A 20663-nucleotide genomic window follows, 5' to 3' on the forward strand; every position below is an offset into this window, starting at 1 on the left:
AGCAATAAGGACAGTCCTAAACGTTTCAGAAGGAAGTCTGCAAGGAACCAAGCATTAGACAGCTTGAGAACAGCCACAGTGAATTCCAGAAGAATTAGACATCTGCTCTTAAGCTTCTGTGGTATAAGTGAGAAAAAAGATTTGATAAAACCCAGTTCTCCAACTACAGCCTAACCCTTAGTAACCCTGGGATATTCTTAGTAAATCATGGATAAGAACAAAGTTCTTTAACTTGATAAAGACTGCTGACTTGAAATTTACAGCAAACATTTCTCATGGTCAACTACTTGGCATATTTCCTTCAGCATTAGGAGAAAATGAGTATAGTATCCTCTTCACTTTATCCAGCCTGTCTGCCCATGCCAAGATTACATGATCAGTCATAGTAAAAGTAATCAAGAGACAGCCATGCAAACTGCTAGAATAAATAGAGTCTAATGAAGTTCTTGTGTGTGCAGATCGATGGCATTCTTGTGCTCTTGCTGACGAGAGTCATTCAAATAAAAGACATGCTGTCCTTCTGTGGAGAAAAGAATCGATCTATTGATGGTTGTCAGAGGGAAGCTATCCTTATGGCTGCATAGAAGAGACTCATTGTGATAAAAATGCCCTGCCAACCGTCTACATGTGCCTAGTCAGAATCCCACAGGTAATAGTGAATTTGACAAGTGAAACTCGGGTTGGCATGGAAATAGAAAGTTCCAAAACTAGCCAAGGAAAATCTGAGAAAAGTACATGTAAGCAGATGCTGTCTGTTGGGCAGCTGTATTCTTCATAACCATGTTACTGCAAAGAAGCTGAAACTATAGAAGCTACAGTTTTGTGAAGCTTAGTGTGTATGAAAACATCACTGTTAATGTAGAAACGAATGGACGTGCCAGCAAAGGGTTAAGATGGACACTTTTCACACAGTCTTATAAAAACGTAAATCTGGTTATGTGCCCAAAAGAGTATAAGCTACTGTGGATGCTAAAGCCAACAGCTAGCAGCATGCCGGGCAAAGCCAGCTGACAATCAAGCATGGACTAGCACCCCGAACTACAAAGTAGGAAAGAGAAGAGCTGGGCCTGGGTAGGCAAAGGATTGAGTAGGCACGTACTCAGAGAATGAGCCGTTCCAGCATGCATGTAACACTGGCAGCATGCTGACCTTATTACTGCTCAGGGAAGTGATCAGGAAGGAACTCCCAGGTACCGTTCTACACTTAGTTTTCGTGCAGTGTTTTCTGACGCTCTCTGCAATGTTACCGTATTTAGAGTGGTTAAGTGCTTACTTTACTCTTAAGTAGATAATTGCGTGCGATTACTAGTATTTCCGGTGTTCACGGTAAAGGTCTGTTTTCCTATCACCCTGCAACCCTTTGTAAATGGGAGCGAACACTCCAGCACCTTCCTTATCCACCCGTCACCTGTTGCCCTTAGCAAACCTACAGTGGGGCAGGTTTCTGCCAGCCTCAGAGGAGCTCAGGCAGGAAGAACTGGAGACTATTGGTGCATGAAGTAGGCTTTCCTTTCTTAATAACCTCTTTTCATAGTGAAGCACTGAAAGGAACTGAATTTCATTGACTATAAGACAAAAAATGAGAAGTTTCATAAGATATGCGTGAAGTATTTATTAAGCAGATAAAGTCAGGAGAAACCAGCCTAGTGCTGGGCTCTCGTTCATGGTCCTCATATGAAACACTATGTAGTCCTTCACCCTGTGCTCTGCATACAACTTCAGGGCCGTATCACACAAATGCATCCTTTGATGTCTGGATACTCAAAACCCAGGGCTAGAGCAAACATTTAGAGGTTCGAGACATACTCAGTTTGAATTCTACAACTGCTTGTTTTATAGAGGAACGAAAGGGCCCCATATGCAGAGTTCTAGTTCACTCTGATATTTTCCATTACATTGAATAGTACCTGAGTAATTTTGGAGGAAATGATCCTTAGTGGTAAAATCTTGGATAAAGCTGCCAAGAATCCAGTCAGAAATGAAGATTAACCGTCTTGGAAAGTGAAGTAATAAAAAATTAATCTAGGGACCAAAAACTGAGTAACCCACATTTTTAAAAACTTCCACATGGTATGAAATTAATAGATTTTATAAGATTTCCACTTTATAAATGTTTACATAATTAACTTTAAGCCTGATAACTAACCACACACAGTGTTTAATGATTATCAACAAGAAAGTTTCACTGTCTCCGGGAACAGAGGCCAACTGTCTAGAGACAGCTTTGTCTTGAAGACGGATTCCAGTTCTCAAGGCTCTGGTGAAAATACTGAAACTTCTTCGGGCTTTTCTCTTAGTTAGGTTCCTTCACTGTAAGTCTACCAGATCTTAATAATTGTATTTAAAGGCCTTTGGAAAAAACACTGGATTCCATTTGTAGAACCGCCTAAACTAAATACCTTGAAGCTCTGAAAACATTAATAAACGTTACAGATTACAGAGTATTTCTCAGAGAGGCCATACTATGTTAAATCTTCTAATACCACTTGTAAATTATCAGTTCAAATCACGAGTATAAATTAATTTCTTATACATTCTAAATACGACTCCATGCTATCCATTGTGCTGCTCAAACATGTTATCTCACTCTTCAGCAGGCATCCCTGTGAAGCCGGTTAGCCCTGTCTTTCTGCCTCAGCCCTCCCATTGCTGGCCTTGCTGCAGTGTGCTTCCTCATCTGTTCTTTAGAACTAGGACTAATCTCTTCCCGAGTCTCCTGTCCTCTAGGCTATAAACAGAAGACCAGAAGTGTTCCAATATAGGGCCAGCCTGAGATGTAGTCATAGACAGTGTGGAGATCAGAGCCGCCAAGAATAGCAGACAAGTCAAAACTTGTAAGTGGTCCATATCGTCCAGGTGATCTAACAGGTCAAAGTAGAAATGCCCACAAAGGCCTAATATTCCCAGACTCGGGAGTACCTCTGAGAGGAATGTTGAGCATGATGCCAGCTCAAAGGCTCAAGAAACAGGACGGAAACCCTGTAATGGGTTTGGGAGATAAGGTGGGGGCTTGGTTTGAACAGCAAAGCAGTGATCTAAATCCTGTGATGACTTCTGAACTGATAAGACAGAAAGCTGGAGATACATAGACTTCCCCATGAGCTTATAGAGCCCAAGTGAGGCAGTGAGTAAGACAGTGTCAGGTCTGTGGCTCAGTCTTATGGGGACAAGGACTCGTAGTTCCAGTGATTTCATAGTCATTCACATGCCTTCTGGCTTATGCCAACCTTTCTACTATTAAGGGTTTGTTCTCCAGCCTGGGGGAGCATCTGCAAGGTTTAGTACTGTGTGAATTTGAATGGCATGCTCTGATTTGTTTATGTGGGACACTGCAGTACATGGTGGTAGCTTTATACTAGCACAGAATAGGCAATCACTGGCCTAAGGGCCTTCCTGTGAGTTAACTGAGATCATAAATTCTAAACATAACTTTTTGTGGAAGGAAAATTGTTCCAAGCCACGGTGCTTATGGAGTCTTTGTAGTTGAAGAGTGTCTTGTCGCTCACAGATTGTTACTTTGACAGTAAAATAGATTTCTTAATGGAAGGAATCACAAAAACAGATAATCTTTTTGTAATTTATGTTTAAAGAGTAAGGAAAACCACATTAATTCACTTCTGCTGATTTAAGTTTGTGACCACCTTAGACCAGGCTAGAATGTTGGTGTTTTATCTACTTAAGAAAAATTTTGATATGCCACAATATACAATTATGCAATCAACAAAATCCAGTTATGAAAGCAAAAGTTTTCATAATCTTCAGTTTATATAAATGAATATTCATATTACATATAAGCTTGGTTATTAAAGATTACACAAACATGTGCTTTACATACAGTTTCTCCTTAATGGGTTGTAATTAGTGAAGGGGGTAAGTGTGTTAAACAATACTTAAGAACTGAAGAAAGCAGTGAGCTCATCACCATCCCCCATCCTCTTACTAGGTTCTTACCAAGCCTCGCTCAGTCAGCCCTGGAGAAGAATCTGGCAGATGCTGCAATAGAAATAAATGCTGACAGTAGCCTGGAACCAGAACTGGAGAATTACAAGTGTAAGTCCTTCTCTTGGTTATTTGAGGGCTACATAACAGTGATCAAACACTCGGTACTATTCGTTTCAGTAAAGCTCTTTTTAAATCCATTTTGTTCTGTGTATTCTGTGAACAAGTGAATCTGTTCCTTTCTTTAAGAAACAGTCTGGGGTGAGGCATGGTAGTACATGCTGTAAGTTCAAGGCCAGCCTGGTCTACTAAGTAAGTTCAAGACAGCCTGGGCTACACAGAGAAACTCTGTCTCCAAAAACAAAAGCCAAAGCCAAACGAACAAAAACCAGTCTGAAGCCAGTTTTTCTGATATTACTTCTTTCAATGAATATTAGACAAGCCCCTGCCCCCACTTTACATGTGTACCCATAGTTAGTTTGATACTAACACACTAAAGGTTTTAAAGTTTCTGTCCTGAATTAACTTGTCTAATTTTGACAAGTGTATGTCTTTCGTTCTGAATGTGTTTCATCATGCAGGCTAGAATTGTTTTCTTCATACGACATTGGCATTTTGAGGGCTACCAAATTTCCTTATGGAGCATGTCAGGGAGCATTTTCTGGGATGACAGAGACTAATAAGAGCCCCCTCTAGTCCCTCCATTCACCTGTAGAGCTACCTCTCTTCACCTAGCTGTAAGTAGACGCTTGAACTGGAGAAGACAGAACACTCTAAAAGTTTCCCGTCCATCAGTTGAAACACAGGGAAATTTTCCATTCTTAAGTCCTTGTCTTTCAAAGCACTGAGTGTGTGACCGTTCTCCAATGGGACTGTAATGGCCACTTTTGTGATTAGTATTTTAATAACTGTGGCTATATTGAATCAAGAGTTTAGTATTAAGGAAATCTAATAACTTTTTAAAAATTATCTATAAATTTAATATTGATGGATCTGCAGATGTGCAAAGGCCTCTCACAGAGATGTAATTACCCTGGACATGGAGAATCTTAGTGTTATTTGATTGGAGCTGGGAACGTGTCTGAGGAAGGTTGTGTTGTCAGGATGGTAGATTGCTCAGTCTGGGAAAGGTCAGCCCCAGTAGTGTCTGTCTAAGCTTCCTGCAGGAGAAAAGGGGCCTAAATGAGAATATTGCTCCCTTGGCTGGCTTCATTAATCTTAAAAGCTACCAGTCTTAGGGAGAATGCATTTAATTCCCTCTGCTTGTTGAGGACTCAGGCCCATTGAACAACCTTCTCATGAGGGCTTGGCTCTCTCTCCAAGTAATGTGGTGATGGCAGTCTGTGTAGCATGGTCATATGAAGGCTGAACTTATACTGTAATGCCATATTCTCCACCTCTGCTTTTTATCAGAATATATGTTTACTGTTCTCCTGAAATTTTATTTGCCCTCATTTGTGATGGCAAAACCAGGCTTTGAGCCCACAAGGCTAACAGCCCTGGCAGTCTTATACAAACAGTATGAGACTTCTTGAAAAAAGTTAGCCTGCTTTCTCCCAGTGTGTCCCCTTTGTGGTTGAAATGTTATCAGCAAACACTGGTTGTGTGAACAGTAATCCAGAAAGCCTCTGTCTACTAAATGTCCATCTGTAAGCCTATCTGTAATGGGTGTTGGACCTTACATCGTGTGTGTTACCTAAGGTACCTAAGTTGGTTCACAGCCATACTCTTGTCCTTTGTGGACTCGTGTGGGGTCTACAATGTAAGCTGGAGAGCTACAGTGTTTTCGGCTTGTTTTTTATTTGCTTAATTTAAATCCTGAGGACTTCTCAAGTTGCAGAGGCTACCTTGCATTCTATGTTGGCCAGACTAGGCTTCTCGGGATATTAGCAGGATGTCACTAAGACTGAGTACTGTACTGAGTAGTTCTAATGCTCTGTTCTGTACAAAATGTCCAGGTGAAGTAGTTGCAGGGTCTCTGAAGATTGGCACCGTCAGTGCACCAGTGCACAATGCCCATGAGAAGATGAAAGTGCCTGACGTTCTTTTCTATGACAACGTTCAGGTGAGAGCATTGCTTCATGGTCTTGGGCAAATCATGTTATAGTACTCAACTCTAATCCAAATGATACTGATGTGTAATTGTAGTCATGATTTCCTAAATTCAGTTCAAGTAAGGTAAAATGAAGTGCTGAAATATTTTTTATTGGTTATTTTATTTACTTATATTTCAAATGTTATCCCTCTTCCCAGTTTCCCCTCCACAAGCCCTCTATCCCTTCCTCCCTTCCCCCTGCCTCTTATGAGGGTGCTCCCCCACCCGCCCACCCTCTCCTGCCTCAGTGGCCTAGTGTTCTCCTATTCTGGATCATCAAGCCTTCACAGGACCAAGGGGCTCCCCTCCCAGTAATGCCAGATTAGGCCATCCTCTGCTACATATCCAGATGGAGCCATGGGTACCCCCTATGTACTCTTTGGTTGGTGGTTTAGTCCCTGGAGCATTGGGGGTTCTGGTTGGTTGATATTGTTGTTCTTCCTATGGGTTTGCAAACAAACCCCTTCAGCTCCTACAGTCCTTGCCCTAACTTCTCCATTGGGGTCCCTGCACTCAGTCCAATGTTTGGCTATGTACATCCACATCTGTATTGGTCTGGCTCTGGCAGAACCTCTTAGGAGACAGCTATACCAGGCTTCTTGGAATCAGCAATAGTGTCTGGGTTTGATGTCTGCAGATGCGAAGGATCCCTAGGTGGGACAGTCTCTGGATGACCTTTTCTTCAGTCCCTGCTCCACTCTTTGTCCTTGCATTTCCGTTTGACAGGAGGAATTCTGGACTAATATTTTGAGGTGAATGGGCAGCCCCTTCCCTCAACTGGGGGCCATGCCTATCCACTGGATATGGTCTCCCCTTTGTTAGGTATTTTAGCTAAAGTCCTCCCTGTTGGTTCCTAAGAACCACTTGGGTCCATAGTATCTGGGACTTTCTAGTAGCTATCCCCAGTCTCCCCCTCCCCCACTGCTACACACCTACTTTCAAATTTCTGACCCTCTGTACTTCTCCCCCTTCTCCTCCCTTTTCTGAACTGCCCCCTCTTTCCCCTCCCCCCCTCTCTCCGTCCCAGATCCCTCTCTCATTCTATTCCCCAGAGGTTATTCTCTTCCCCTACTGAGTAGTATGAAGCATCCGTACTTTGGAGTGATCTTTCTTCTTGAGTTTCATATGGTCTATGAGTTGTATTGTGGGTATTCCAAGCTTCTTTTTGGTTAATATCCACTTATCAGTGAGTACATACCGTGTGTGTTCTTTTGTGACTGGGTTACCTTGCTCAGGATGACATTTTCAAGTTCCATCCATTTGCCTGCAAATTTCACAAAATCATGAGTCATAAGTACTCTATTGTGTAAATGTACCACATTTTCTATATTCATTCAGCTGTTGAGGGTTATCTAGGCTGTTTCCAGCTTCTGGCTGTTATAAATAAGGCTGCTATGAACACAGTGGAACATGTGTCTTTGTTGTATGTTGGAGCATCTTTTGAGTATATGCCCAGGAGTGGTATAGCTGGGTCTTCAGGAAGTACTATGTCCAATTTTCTGAGGAACCTCCAGACTGATTTCCAGAGTGATTGTACCAGTCTGCAATCCCACTAACAGTGGAGGAGTGTTCCTCTTTCTCCACATCCTCACCAGCATCTGTTGTCGTCTGAGTTTTTGATCTTAGCCATTCTAACTGGTGTGAGGTGGAATCTCGGGGTTGTTTTGATTTGCATTTCCCTGATGACTAAGGATGTTGAACATTTCTTTAGATGCTTCTCAGTCATTTGGTATTCCTCAGTTGATAATTCTCCGTTTAGCTCTGTACCCCATTTTTAGTAGGGTTATTTTGTTCTCTTGGAGTCTAACTTCTTAGGTTCTTTTTATATTTTGGATATTAGCCCTCTATTGGATATAGGGTTGATAAAGATCTTTTCCCAATCTGTTGATTGCCATTTTGTCCTACTGATAGTGTCCTTTGCCTTACAGAAGCTTTGCAATTTTATGAGGTCCCATTTGTCAATTCTTGATCTTAGAGCATAAACCATTGATGTTTTGTTCATATTTTTAGTTAAAATGATATAAGATTTAAAATTCCTTTCAATGGTTAAAATTAGAGGAGTTACTGCTATGGGTTTAAATATGTACATATGATGGGCACATATATATATATATATATATATATATATATATATGACTGTGCTTGAGGCTAGTAAAGTATTTTATTGAATTAAAACACACAGACCTATTGGTTGTCACTTTGGTGTCTACTTAAGTCCTTTCTGTAGCTCACAGGAGGTAAGCATCTTATACATCTTCTCTTCCTCTTCCTCGTTGCTACGTACTCCAAGAGCTCTCCTTTCCTTTGCTCCTTTTCTCTTTGGAGGGTGGACTGCGAGAGAGACTTTGCCTTCAACCCTTACCAGTAATTGTGGACTGTTTCTGAAGACACGGAAAGAAGTTTGAACTTAGAAAGCTTTATTACTCTTAAGATTCATTTCTGTACAATTTGTTTTTAGTAAATATTTCTGAAAATATTCCCTTTATGATAGAAGCATGCTTACTTGTAGTTCTTATTTGCTGACCTGCATGTAAACAATGGCATTTACAAAGTACATTGGAACTCCCTTTTATCTTTTTAGGAAATTAGCAAAATTATAGTAAAATTTCTTTGGTTGTTCAATGAGTCTCATAATTTATATCTCTACATGCAGTAATAGTATTTAGGTATCTAGATAAATTTTTCTTTTTTAATAAAATAGCTCTGTTCAAACGTTTATAGCTCAAAACTATACTTTTTGTTTCATTCTCTAATCAGCTGATTTTTCCCTTAAGACCACTCCATCATTGTATATCAAAGGGGCAGAAAATGAAGTTACATAGATAGAAGGAAAATACTCTCATCTATGATATAAAAACAAAACCCTGATTAAAAGAAACAATATTTCTAAGCACTGTCTGTCCACATTTCACATTGGATCCACACAGCAGAAACGAGAAAAACAGAGCAATATGAAGTTGTCAGAAGGAACAATGGAAAACTCCAGAATAGTTAAGATTGCACAGCCTTCATGGCATATAAGGAGGTAGGAAGTTCCGTAGGGAGGAAGACCATGGTGTCCTTGAACAGTGCCTGTTGCCATGGTATTGGTGACACAGACACAGACACTGCAGGTCCTCAGTGAACTTTCCACAGGTGCCCGAGGGGCTTTGTGTAATCCTTCTCCAGAAGCTCCTCTTCCCCCAAAGAGTAACGAATCAACCATTTATGAGGAGTTTAGTTGTTGCAGTTCTGGCTTAGTGCGGTTTGCTTCAGTAGAAGGCATTACCCCTTCATTTATGCTGCAGGTCATCATAGAAGCAGGGATCTGCAGGGTCACTGACAGATAGAGGGGCATTCCAGTCCATCTTTCCTGTGATGTCCTGTTGTCCTCTTACCACCAAGCACTGAAAATGATCTTTAAAATGGTTTCCCCTCATCTTTCCTTTGTCTGCTCTCTCCGCTGAACAGCAAAGTTTCTAACACATGGTAAATAAGTGTTGAGGGGATTAAAAGGCATTAATAAGATTTTGAACATCCATTCGAAAGAGAATTTCTTCATTGAATCTTTTATTATGTTTTATTATGGACTATGACCCTTGGAGGAGTAACTAGGAGAAATGTAGAATAACAAGATTAATAGCTTTTTAATAAGCTGAAGGAACTTTAGACCTGAAAAGTTAAACACACAAGTCAGTCTTGGGCCTAAGGTATCAGGGCACCAAGATTAAATGTTCACACACAAGCAGGTGCAACTCCAAGATTCAAATTGCTTTTTATCTAGTGGACCATACAGGCCAATAAATACATATGCTTACTACAAATGGGATGGAGGTACACACAGGTCTGTGTACTGCCAAGGAGGTGACTGATGGCCACTGACTGGAAAGAGCTCAGAAAACTAGTTAACAAGGCAGCGTTGGAAACCCATTCAGGCTAAAATGGTTATCTGTTTGCAGAGCCTTGGCTGTGTGTGAGAGACAGTCTCTTAGAAAGCCGCATACCCTTGAGCTCAGTCCACAGAGCTTTGGCTTCCAGAAAAGTGTCCAGTGATGAGGCTGGTACCTGAGGAAACTGGCATTGTGCAGGCTTCACTAACGAAAGAATTCAGGTCCTTGTCAAGGAAACCAGCGACAGATTTTAAGCACACTGTACTTTCACTAACTTTCTCTTCACCTTCCTGTGCTGTCCAAGAGTGAGAGATGAGACAGACAGTTGAGCAGTGCTTATTGAAACTGTCCAGGTCACAGTTAAGAACCCGAGGGAGGGGTCTGGGGATTTAGCTCAGTGGTAGAGCGCTTACCTAGGAAGCACAAGGCCCTGGGTTCGGTCCCCAGCTCCGAAAAAAAGAACCAAAAAAAAAAAAAAAGAACCCGAGGGAGGTGAGGCAGTGGGAGTGGACACCTTAAGGACTCCTTAGGTGGTACACGTGGGGACTTGGTTTCAGACTCTCTCAGGCAGCACATCATCTGGTGGATAGAGAGTGAACAGAAAATCATTCCTGCACTGGGAGGGGTGCATGGCGTATGTGTGTGGCGGGGGTAAGAGCAGAGGTTGGCCCTGCACAGGAGCAGGGGAAACTGCTACTCCCAAAGCATTAAGAGTCATCTAAGGAACTTTGAAAAACGAGTGGCAAGCATCTGAACAAAGAAGCAGCCACAGTTGTAGTGTGGAGAACAAATTTCCCTGAGAGAAATGGGAGTTTCAGAAGCTAAATTGGCCAGTGAAATCTAGGCCGGAAATTATCAACGCCCTGACTCCCAGCTGTGGCCATAGAAAAGAAAGAGTATACTGTATGTGTCTTAGTCACTAGAGTTGGTTTTTAGCGAGATCCTAGTAAGAGAGGATCATGATGTGCAGAGGGGCCATGGTGATGTCAGTGGGATCAAGGGACAGAAAAGGATCATTGTTAGTAGGCTGGGGTACAGGAGGAAGGAGAGAGCTTAAGACAAGGAAGCAAGGGGTCAGGTTTGGTTGAGTTTCTGAAACTGGGGAATAGGATCACTAGAAGAAAGCGTGCAGACACGTCTCATGTTATAATCTCCTACAGCTGAAAACTCTGGAGTTTTGTTTTTGCATTTTGTGAGTTCATGTATATATGTGGTCACACACATGTCATGCACAAGAGGAACACACAGCAACTTGTAGTATCCATTCTCTCCTTCCACCATGTGGGCCTCGGGACTGAACTTGGGTCCTCAGGCTTGTAAGGCAGAGCCTTGATTTTTATTAACTATACAAGATCATAAGGAAAGTTCACAAGATAAAACCTGTCTTCAGTTTGGAAGGTTGGCTCGGAAAGGGCAAGGGAGAAGCCCTGTGCTCTTTGATCACCAGCCCGCACTTCTGCTCACTTCTCTTACCTGGTCCTCAGACGGGGCCCTGTGTCCATGTAGGCACAATCCACTCTGTCATATCCTGGGCACCTAAAAGAAAGCCAGGAAGAGAGTGATAAGGAGCAAATACAGTGCTGCAGGAGGATTGGGCAGTGCCCTTAGCCTCAGCTGGTGCTCACGGGTGCTGGTCAGCGGGGCAGGTGTGATGAGGGTGTGTGGTAGACAATGTGAGAGGGAGTGCAGCCAGAGCCCAGGGTCTGCAGGGTCACGTTTGCAGGCCCGACCAGGGGTGCCTGTATCCTTTCCTCCAGCTCCTTGGCTTGTTAGTTTTAGGAAGTACCACCAAGTTTTCACTTAGTTAAATGCAGCAAGTCCCAGTGTAAGTGATGTCCTAGGTCGTCCTCCTAGAGCAGTGCCTCTCAACCCTCGAATGCCGCCATGCCCAATACAGTTCCTCATGTCCTGGAGATCCCCAACTGTACAATGATTTTCATAGCTACTTTATAGCTGTAATTTTGCTGCTGTTATGAATCATAATGTACATGTCTGATATGCGTCCCCTGTGAAAGGATCTGTTAATCCCCAAAGGGATTTCGACCCACAGGTTGAGAAACATTGTTCTAGAAGGTAGTCTTATCTGTTTTCTATTAGGATACTCTATTTATACTGTTAACCCAGTGCTTTTTATTTTATTTTATTTAGTGTTCCAGAAACACAGTAAATAAATTTAGTCACGTCACTTTAAATCTTGTTAAAACTTTAGTTCCTCAGTGTTTCTAACCTAAGAAAAGTAAGAAAAGCCAATATATTCATTATTCTTAAGGGAAGGAAAATTAACTGTTTAATAAGTTCTAAGGGAAAAATGAATGAAAACATTACAGATTTGACAGATTTTGACTGTCAAAAAAAAAATCAGTTCAAGAAAAGCAAGCAAGCAAAATTCTGAAAAATACCTGTAGAGTGTGTGGGTTTTTCAGAGCTAGATCTCGAGTCCCTTGAACATCTTGGAGCTGTTGCTGATTTGATCCAGAAACCTAGAAGAGGGACTTGGAATTCAGACTGTGCTGGGGCACAGCTCTTCTTCTGTCCCATGAGCCTTTGTAGCCTATTCAGGTGTCCTATTTCACAGTCTACAAAGAGAACGAAAGCCTCTTCTGTGGCTGCTGCAACCAGAATTTTGCCTTTTTTTATTATGTTGTGTCATAATTCAAATGAAAACAAATGGAAGGTATAGGGTGCCTTTTTAGTTCTAAGACTTTACATAGCTTCGGAGGGAAATGGTTAAGCTATGTGTGTGAATGGGTGTCTCTGTTTTCTGTGCCTTCTACACATACACACACACACACACACACACACACACACACACACACAACCCAAAATGGAGACATTTGGTTGCTTTTGGTAGCCTTTGTTCACTTATGCTAGAAATCGTCAATTTAAATGTGTCATTAAATTAAAGCCAAGTCTACAGTGTCAATAGTTTGCCTTTGTTCAGATGGAATATTTGAAGTTTTCATATTGATAATATAATTGATTACTGAAATTACTTATATCCACACCATTAAACAAGTTTTTAATCATAGCTAGGTGTGATAGTTCTAACCTTTAATCCCAGCACTAGGTGGGCAGAGGCAGGTGAATCTCTGAGTTTGAGCCCAGCCTGGTCTACATAGAGTGTCGAGGATAGCCAGAGGTAGAGAGAGAGACTTTGTCTCAAGCAACAATAATAAAAATGTATTTAATTCAGGTCAGTTACTTATTGCAATATATGTTCTGTACTCGTAGATAGCATCTTATAGCCAATTTTCTTTTTTGTTTGTTTGTTTCAGGTGTTTTATGAAGTGGGCCACACTGTAGCTGGTTTCTAAGTTGCAAAACAACATAAATTTAACAGTAATGATATAACCAGTTAGATTGTGACAGGCTTTTCTTTTACTTTAAGAGAAAATAAGAAAAGAAAAAAATACTTGAACGCACAGTGGCAGGTTAAACAAATAAGATAGATGAGGACAAGACAACGCTGTTAAACATGCTCACGCTTACTTCTGTGCAACGTTGTGCTAACAGGAGAGCTAACTTTCTTACTTATCCGATTGCATCCTTGTTTTCTAGCACATGGTAGTGATGGAAGACATGCTTAAAGACTTTGTCCTCGGAGAGCACTTGCTACTGGTTGGTAACCAGGTGAGTTTGGAGAGCACTTACTATCGGTTGGTAACCAGGTGAGTCTGGAGAGCACTTACTATCGGTTGGTAACCAGATGAGTTTGGCTGGGAGAAAGCACAGGGGAGTGAGTGCTAACACATTAGTTTCTTCTTTTGGGAATAAGAACTTGGAGATTCTTCTTCCTCCTAGTAAAATGAGATATTTAAATTTTCAGCATAAAGCTCTTTACCATCAGAACAGGAATCTGTACCAGAGGGACTTAGGAGTTCTGTTTTTGCGACAGAGTCTCACGATGTATCCCTGGCTGGGTTGGAAATTATTCTGTAAAGCAGGCTAGACTTGAACTCTTCGAGCTCCACCGGCCTCTGCTTCCTGAATGCTGAGCTCATAGGTGTGAGCCATCTAGCCCGGCTCAATCCCAGAGTTTTGAACACTCTTTTTTTTTTTTTTTTTTTTTTTTGTCACTTAACGCCTGGTGCACTTAGTGTGTCCTTTGAAAATTCCTGCTGTCAAATGAATGGCCCTAGAAGCAGACATGGCTGACAAACTCATCAACAGATCAGAAAGACAGAGAGAGTAGACTGAGTGCACCCAGAGCCGCTGGGGCTTTGGGGATAGTATTTCCAGGATGCTGGAGTGCAAACGGCAGATTTCTAGCAGTTAAGGCATGACTGATAGGCCAGCCATTTTCATATCAGGAGGATTTTCTGATTTTTTTTATTATAAACCTCGTCTATCACCAGCATATATTGGGTACCAGTGTTGAGGAGATGTTTAGATTGAGTAAGTATTTCTGCTGCCTGTGTCTTTTTTGTTTGTTTCTCAAGACAGGGTTTCTTAATGTAGCTCTGACTGTCCTGGAACTACCTCTATAGACCAGGCTGGCCTCAAACTCACAGAGATCCACCTGCCTCTGCCTCCTGAGTTCTGGGCTGCCACAGCCTTCACTGCTGCCACCAGGAGCACCAGCAGCAGCAGCACTGGTTCTCAGTGTCTTTTAAATTATCTGATGGAGTGCTCTGACTCCTTCAGACAGTCGTTTGATGTCTCCATGTCTGATCGCATTGTTTTCAGCCTGGTGTCTTGAGAATTCCTCACCTTGAAATCTGTTCTCAGAAGTAAGTTAGACTTTGTTTCCCGAGTGGACCTTTGTCCTGGTGCTGTAATCCAGCCTCTGGTCCTCCACGCCCACCCCAGCTCTTGTCTCTGTCCGTGTGCTCTGATCCTCATGGTGGCAATGTGCTGTTGTGGAAATGAAGCAAGCACAGAGACCCATTGCACGCCCAGGTTTTTAGTTGTCCAGGACCCTGAGTAACTTGCCGTCCTGGCTCAGTCCTCTGGAGTGATAACGTATACCACTTTTAGGTTTCTGTCCGTGTCTGGTTAGATTGACAAACTTACTGCCCTGTCTACCAATGTGAGTGAGCCACTGAGCTCCTGGGCCTCCTTTCTGACGCTTGGTGTATAGTGTTTATCAGGTATTTGTATTTGAGAAGTATCTTAGAGGATTCCACATGTCCTACTCAGTAAAGTATAACTATTAATAATTCATAAAATATTAGTACTTTGAATGTAAAATTTAGACAGATTTTCCAGGAGATCTGAAAACAATGGACTGAACCCTTCTATAAATGTGCCCCTGCTGGGTCAGTAGGAACCTAGGTGAGCACGTGACGCAGTGCCCATTTGCGTGAGATAGCTCAGAGTCTGAGACTGGAGCCCTGCGACAGAGCTGGGTGATCTTTGTGCTCCGAACAATCATAGCTAGCACTGAGCTGAGAGTGGCGTCTCATGCTTGTATTTAGCAATCAGAAGGTGGAGCTGACCCAAATGGAACAGGGTAAACACTTGAGCCAACTGGGCTCCACTCAAACCTGTTTTCAATCTGTGTGTAGAACGGGCAAGGCTCTGGTCAGCCTTTGTCCACCTGCTCCTGAGGGTGTGAGCATACACACTCGGAGGGCCCTTAGCGAGTGCAGCATGAGGCTGGCTTGCTCCTTTTCCCCACTCTTTATTCAGGATGGTTTCTTTCCTAGTTATGGTGACTAGGTCCTCCTCCTGCAGCTTTGAACAGTAACACCCAGATTTGCCGCCCAGTGGGTTTTCCTGCTTCCCAATGTTTTATATTCCTGCTCACCTGCACTCATGTTTGCCTCGTAAAGCATCACCATGAGAAAAGGCAGGCAGATGGGAGCGTAGGCTGCAGGCGGTGGGCTCCTGACTCTTAGCTCCCTGCAGTGGAGAGCTGCTGTTCTCACTGAGAAGATCAGAAAAGATCGCCACTGCAGAAGTGATCTGTCTCCTCCCTCTCTTTCTAGAACATTGACGAAACTCGGAAACAGAAAGAGTGAAGAGAGGCTGTGGAGATTAAGTAGGACAGAGATGCCAACAGTGGGTTGCATACATGTAAATACACTCAGTACTCTTTATGGAGTGGTTACAGTTAGACGCTGCCCAGCCTCCTATGCACAAATGAGAGTCGGCCGGGCCCCATGCAGAAGGTTAAGTTTTATTGTATCTATGGTTATTTTAGAAGATTGTTGGGATACTAGCCGCATGTCTTAAGCAAGGGAAATTAGAGGAACTGAGTGTTGATTTTGAGGTATCTCAACGATTTTTACCTTTATTAAACCAATCCTACCTTTCCCCCTTGTATATAATTCCATCTTGCCTGAGTATCTATAGCATTAGACAGAATTCCACATATATCTGTTAGGAAGCTGAAAACAGGCCCATGTACAACACTTGCCAAATTAAATGAGAATAAAGTGGCTTACATTCTACCTAGACACAATACGTTTTTAAATTTCTATTTTCACTGAGGACTTTATGCCATAGCAGCATTTAGTAAATGAGGCAGAATTGCCACCTTTGAACCAAATGGGACAAGTGCCCTGGACTCACACGCTTGGTCACTCAGGAGCCTCTGCTGCAGGTGTGGGAGCTCTGCACAGTGCTCCCTCCCCTGTAGTTACAGCATTGCAGCTTCCCCTTGTGATCAGGAGTCTTTGTTTTTATATTATTATGTTAGCATGGCATTCTATTTAACAAAAAGAGAGCTGCCTGCTCATTTCTTAACTGATGGTGCTTAGGGGGTGGGGTAAGGCGAGTGCCCAGCCCTGGGAATACAAAGAACAAACTGCCTGGTTACCCTCCCCCAGCCCCTCTTTTTTTGAACAGTTCTCCATATGAAGCACAAATATTTATAGAAATTGAGTTACTGGGTCAGCCTACAGGTATGTCATTTCTATTTAATTACAAAGCCCCCGCGAATGAACGTTTTGGACGAAGAACACTTGTGTGAAATAAATCATGTATTTTGGCTGGCCCGTTATTTGCGAGCCTTAGCCTAGCGGGCAGGTTGTGAGCTTCTCTGACTTACAGCCCAGCTGTGTGGCCCTTGCTGTCCGAGCCTCGCCCAGGTTATCTCTCCTCCTTCAGCTAGTCCTCAGGTTCCTTTCTCCTGGCCATGTGCTCCTGGTCCGTCTCCTCTCACTGCAGCCTCTCCCTCTCTGCCTCCTTTCTGCTTCTTTCCCTGTCCCTCCTGAGACCCCTTACTGGATCCTCAAGTCCTGCCTTTCTTCTCTCTTTACTGCCCAGTCACAGATTCTAGCCTTTTAGTAACCAACTAAGTTTAAGTTAGGGAGCAAGATTTACACAATAAAGGCTGGTACATGTGTGAATTCTCTTTCCTGGGGCAACCAGACCTTGGGCTACAGGATTTAGCATTTGTATACACAGCACCAGACCAACCCCCAACATGCATGAGTTTTGAGAGCATTTTGCTAGACCATTTGATGGGAATATATTTTTCTAACACCGTCTAAAATGCTTGACTACTCTTGCATAAGAAGCATTTTAAACTCTTGCCTGTTTTGTTTTAGAAATCAGTGTTTAATCAGCGACATAACCAACTACACACTCTGCTACCCACTGCCACTTGGTTTTAGTATGAGGCGAGACTTCACAGCGAATCAGCAGCGTTTCCTATGCTTAATGAGGTGGAATTAATTACAGTCGCTGCTACCTGAGCAATCTGCTAAAATCACTCCTAACCTTTTTCATTTTAAGCCAATTTTTTATGTTTTACCAAATAAGAGCTGCCTGCTAAAGTCTTTAGTCTTCCCTTTTTAGTGTTTTATGATTCATATTTTTCCCTTGTCAAGACTCCTATGCCCACCTTTCCTCAGCCCTTGTCTGTGTTGTTTTTGGTACATGTCCCTGCTTCACCATCTTAGCCTGTGAGCACCCTCAGGTGCTTTGTTCTGTAGGAAGCCTTTTTAGCTGGTGTCACAGAGAAATTCAGTATTGCTGTTGTCTAAACATCTGTGCCATTTCCTACTCTGATTCAACGTTAAGATAGTTGTACTGTATATTTAATTTCAGCTGTAGTTGAATTATATAGTTTTCTTATAAATAAGGATTAAAGCAGTGATATGTGTATTACAGTTTCTCTTGCTTTTAATCATTTACTGATTCTACAATAACACTGTGGAGTAAAATAAAAGTTGAACTTTCTATACCTTCCTCATAAACAGACAAGGTTTAAAAGGCTCCAGTATTGTCCAAGATCACATAGCTAGTCAGTGGCAGACCTAGGTCTCCCAAGCTCCCATTTTCTCCAATACCACACAAGTTCTATTCTATTGATTCTAATAATAGTGACAACAGCAGCAAAAATGCAGTGCCTGACTTTGTTGAATGGTTATGACTGCACTTTTTACAGAATAAAAGACATTCATTTATATAAAAAAGTACATATTTATCCTATTTAACAGTCAGTGACACCTGAAAATCTTCTATTTCTCCAAAACTTCTGAGATTCATGTGTTCATGTGCATGTGCACTTGTGTGCAGGTTAGAGGTCAGCGTCAGACATCCTCTCAGCCACTTTCCACTGCAGGTTTTAAGATGAGTCTCTTACTGGAGCTCACTGGTTGTGCTTGGCTACATTGGCTGGCCAGCAAGCCCCAGCGATCTCTGGTCTACCTCCCCAGTCCTGAGATTATAGGCGTGTACTGCTGTGGCTGTGCCTTTGACATGGGTGCTGGGAATCTGAGCACGGTCCCTCATGTCTGTGGCAAATGTTTTACTGACAGCCATTTTGCATGTTGTCTTGTAGTGCATTCTCTTTGCAGATTTCTTAGTGGTCTCTTTCCCATGTTCTGAAGTCTAATCCTACTGCTGGTTTGTTCCCGTCAGTATCTATCAGTCTGTTTGAGAGAGACTGGAAGTGAGAGAAGAATTCCTGAGGTCTCAGCCTTGGCCGACTGACTCCATTCCACTGGTGCACAGCCAGCCTAAAACCTTTCAGAGGTACATCTCAGTGACCTCCTTCAACTAGACCTGACCATCAAGTCATCCATTCCAATGTCAGCTCCATCATTCCCTGTCACCTCAGTAGTGCCCCCAGCTGGTAGCCACCCTTAAGTATGTGAGCCTGGAGCCACGTTTTATTTTTCACATCATACCAAAAGGATGTTTTCTCCTGTTACCTTTATTTTGAGAAGATCTTGTTCCACTTGTAGTATAAATATATAGGATTATACCAATCTAGTGAATTTCTATTGAGGAAACTTTTTTAGATAAAACTTTATTAAGCCTATTTCATTTCTTGGTTAATTTACACAACAAAGTTAAATTATATTCATATGTTCTAAGATAGACATAACCTTTTAATTTTATAGCATTTGATTTTATCTGTTTTGCATTGTAAAAGTCAGAAACATTTACTTAATGTCAGCCAAGCAGCATTCTGCGACCATTGTTATTATTTTGTATATCCTCTTCCCTTTATTAGTTACAGGTTGACTATGACCAGTTTTTCTGTAGACAAAGGTTTCACAAATGCCTGTTGAGTTATTTAGTATTAAGATGCTGCACGTATTTTGTTGCCAAAATTAAAGAGTGTGTGAATTCTGCTAACTGATTGGAAATGGGCCTGAGCAGGTTCTCCTGTGCTCATCAGAACAGGAGTGCCAGTGTAACTGTCTAATGTCTGCAGGGGGACTGAACAGTTTGTCCAGAAATGTTCTCGTCTGTTCCCTGGTGACAGCAGGGAACTGGATAACTAAGTGTGCCACACTTCCAGTGACTCTGGCAGCCAGGGGGCCCCATGGCGAGGGAGGACTTGGTGTCATCCTGCACACCATTGCTCACCGTTAGGCTACTGTTTGTACCTTTCCGAGCTTTCTGCAGTGACTACTGCCTGATCTGTATGTAGTCTGGAAAGTTTTTGCTATTCTATTATATTCTCTCCACAAATTTAGTTTTTCTGCCTTGCGTTTTTTAGTGAACCATTTTTTCACATTTGTGTTGGATTTGTATTTTCTTCACGAGATGCGTTGACCTCCCTATCCCCTCCATGCGGTTTTGGTGGTACTGAGGCTGACCACACTTCCAAAGTTTCTTTGCTGTATATAGTAGCAGTGTATTCCATAAGCAGATTACAGAAGTATAGATTTTATTCCTGTAAGGAAAGGCTCTTAGCCTTTTGCAGGAAGCTTTATGATCACTTGTGTGGAAGCCATACCTTTGGACTCTGTCTTCTTTTCTTGGCTGTTACAAGATTCATCTTTGTGAATATTTAGGATTATTTCCTGTTCATTTTCAGTAAAGTTGTTTTTCTGATTATATAGTCTGTTTTTATTGGGAGAACTTGAAAAAATAAGAAATTGCCTCTGATTGTATAGCAGCAATCTCCTTCTTGGGCATAAGATTAAAGGGTGTGGCAGTATCTAGAGAATAATAGCCTGTGCCTTTGTAGATGAGCAAACCTAGGCCCAGAGACTGAGTAAAAACCTCCATATGAGAACAGTTTTGCAGATCATAGTCCTAGTGTCCACACTCCGTGTAATGGACTGTAAGAAATGGTAAGCAAAATTTGGAAGGCTCATCAAGTTTCAGTTTTAAAAAGCCAGATAGAATTTATTTTTCTGGTTCTCACAGTTACTTTACTTTGTTATTGTGTATTGTGTGTAGTATTTACTGACATTCAGTTACTTTTCTACAAAGGGATGCTATTGAAAGATAATTTCTAAATATCATGTAGACTGAAGCAACGTTGTACAAATTATTCAAGAATTAAGGGAAACCAGAAAGAAGGACAGAGCAAGCCACTGTGGAGAGCAGGAGCTGTGCTTGTCAAT

At 42.1% G+C, this 20663-nt stretch overlaps 1 protein-coding gene across 2 annotated transcripts in view; it reads left to right on the plus strand.

Moving 5' to 3' along the window:
- Vwa8 (von Willebrand factor A domain containing 8) overlaps nucleotides 1-20663 on the plus strand; it is a 324101-nt gene that overhangs the window by 140280 nt on the left and 163158 nt on the right. For both annotated transcript variants that reach the window (NM_001427283.1, XM_087585390.1), the window contains 3 exons: nucleotides 3944-4050; nucleotides 5898-6004; nucleotides 13462-13533. In NM_001427283.1, coding sequence (NP_001414212.1) covers nucleotides 3944-4050; nucleotides 5898-6004; nucleotides 13462-13533 — 286 coding nt within the window. The remainder of the gene's footprint in view (nucleotides 1-3943; nucleotides 4051-5897; nucleotides 6005-13461; nucleotides 13534-20663) is intronic.

Source organism: Rattus norvegicus, chromosome 15 (genome assembly GCF_021556685.1).
Source record: "Rattus norvegicus strain SHRSP/BbbUtx chromosome 15, alternate assembly SHRSP_T2T, whole genome shotgun sequence".
Lineage (NCBI taxonomy): Eukaryota > Metazoa > Chordata > Mammalia > Rodentia > Muridae > Rattus > Rattus norvegicus.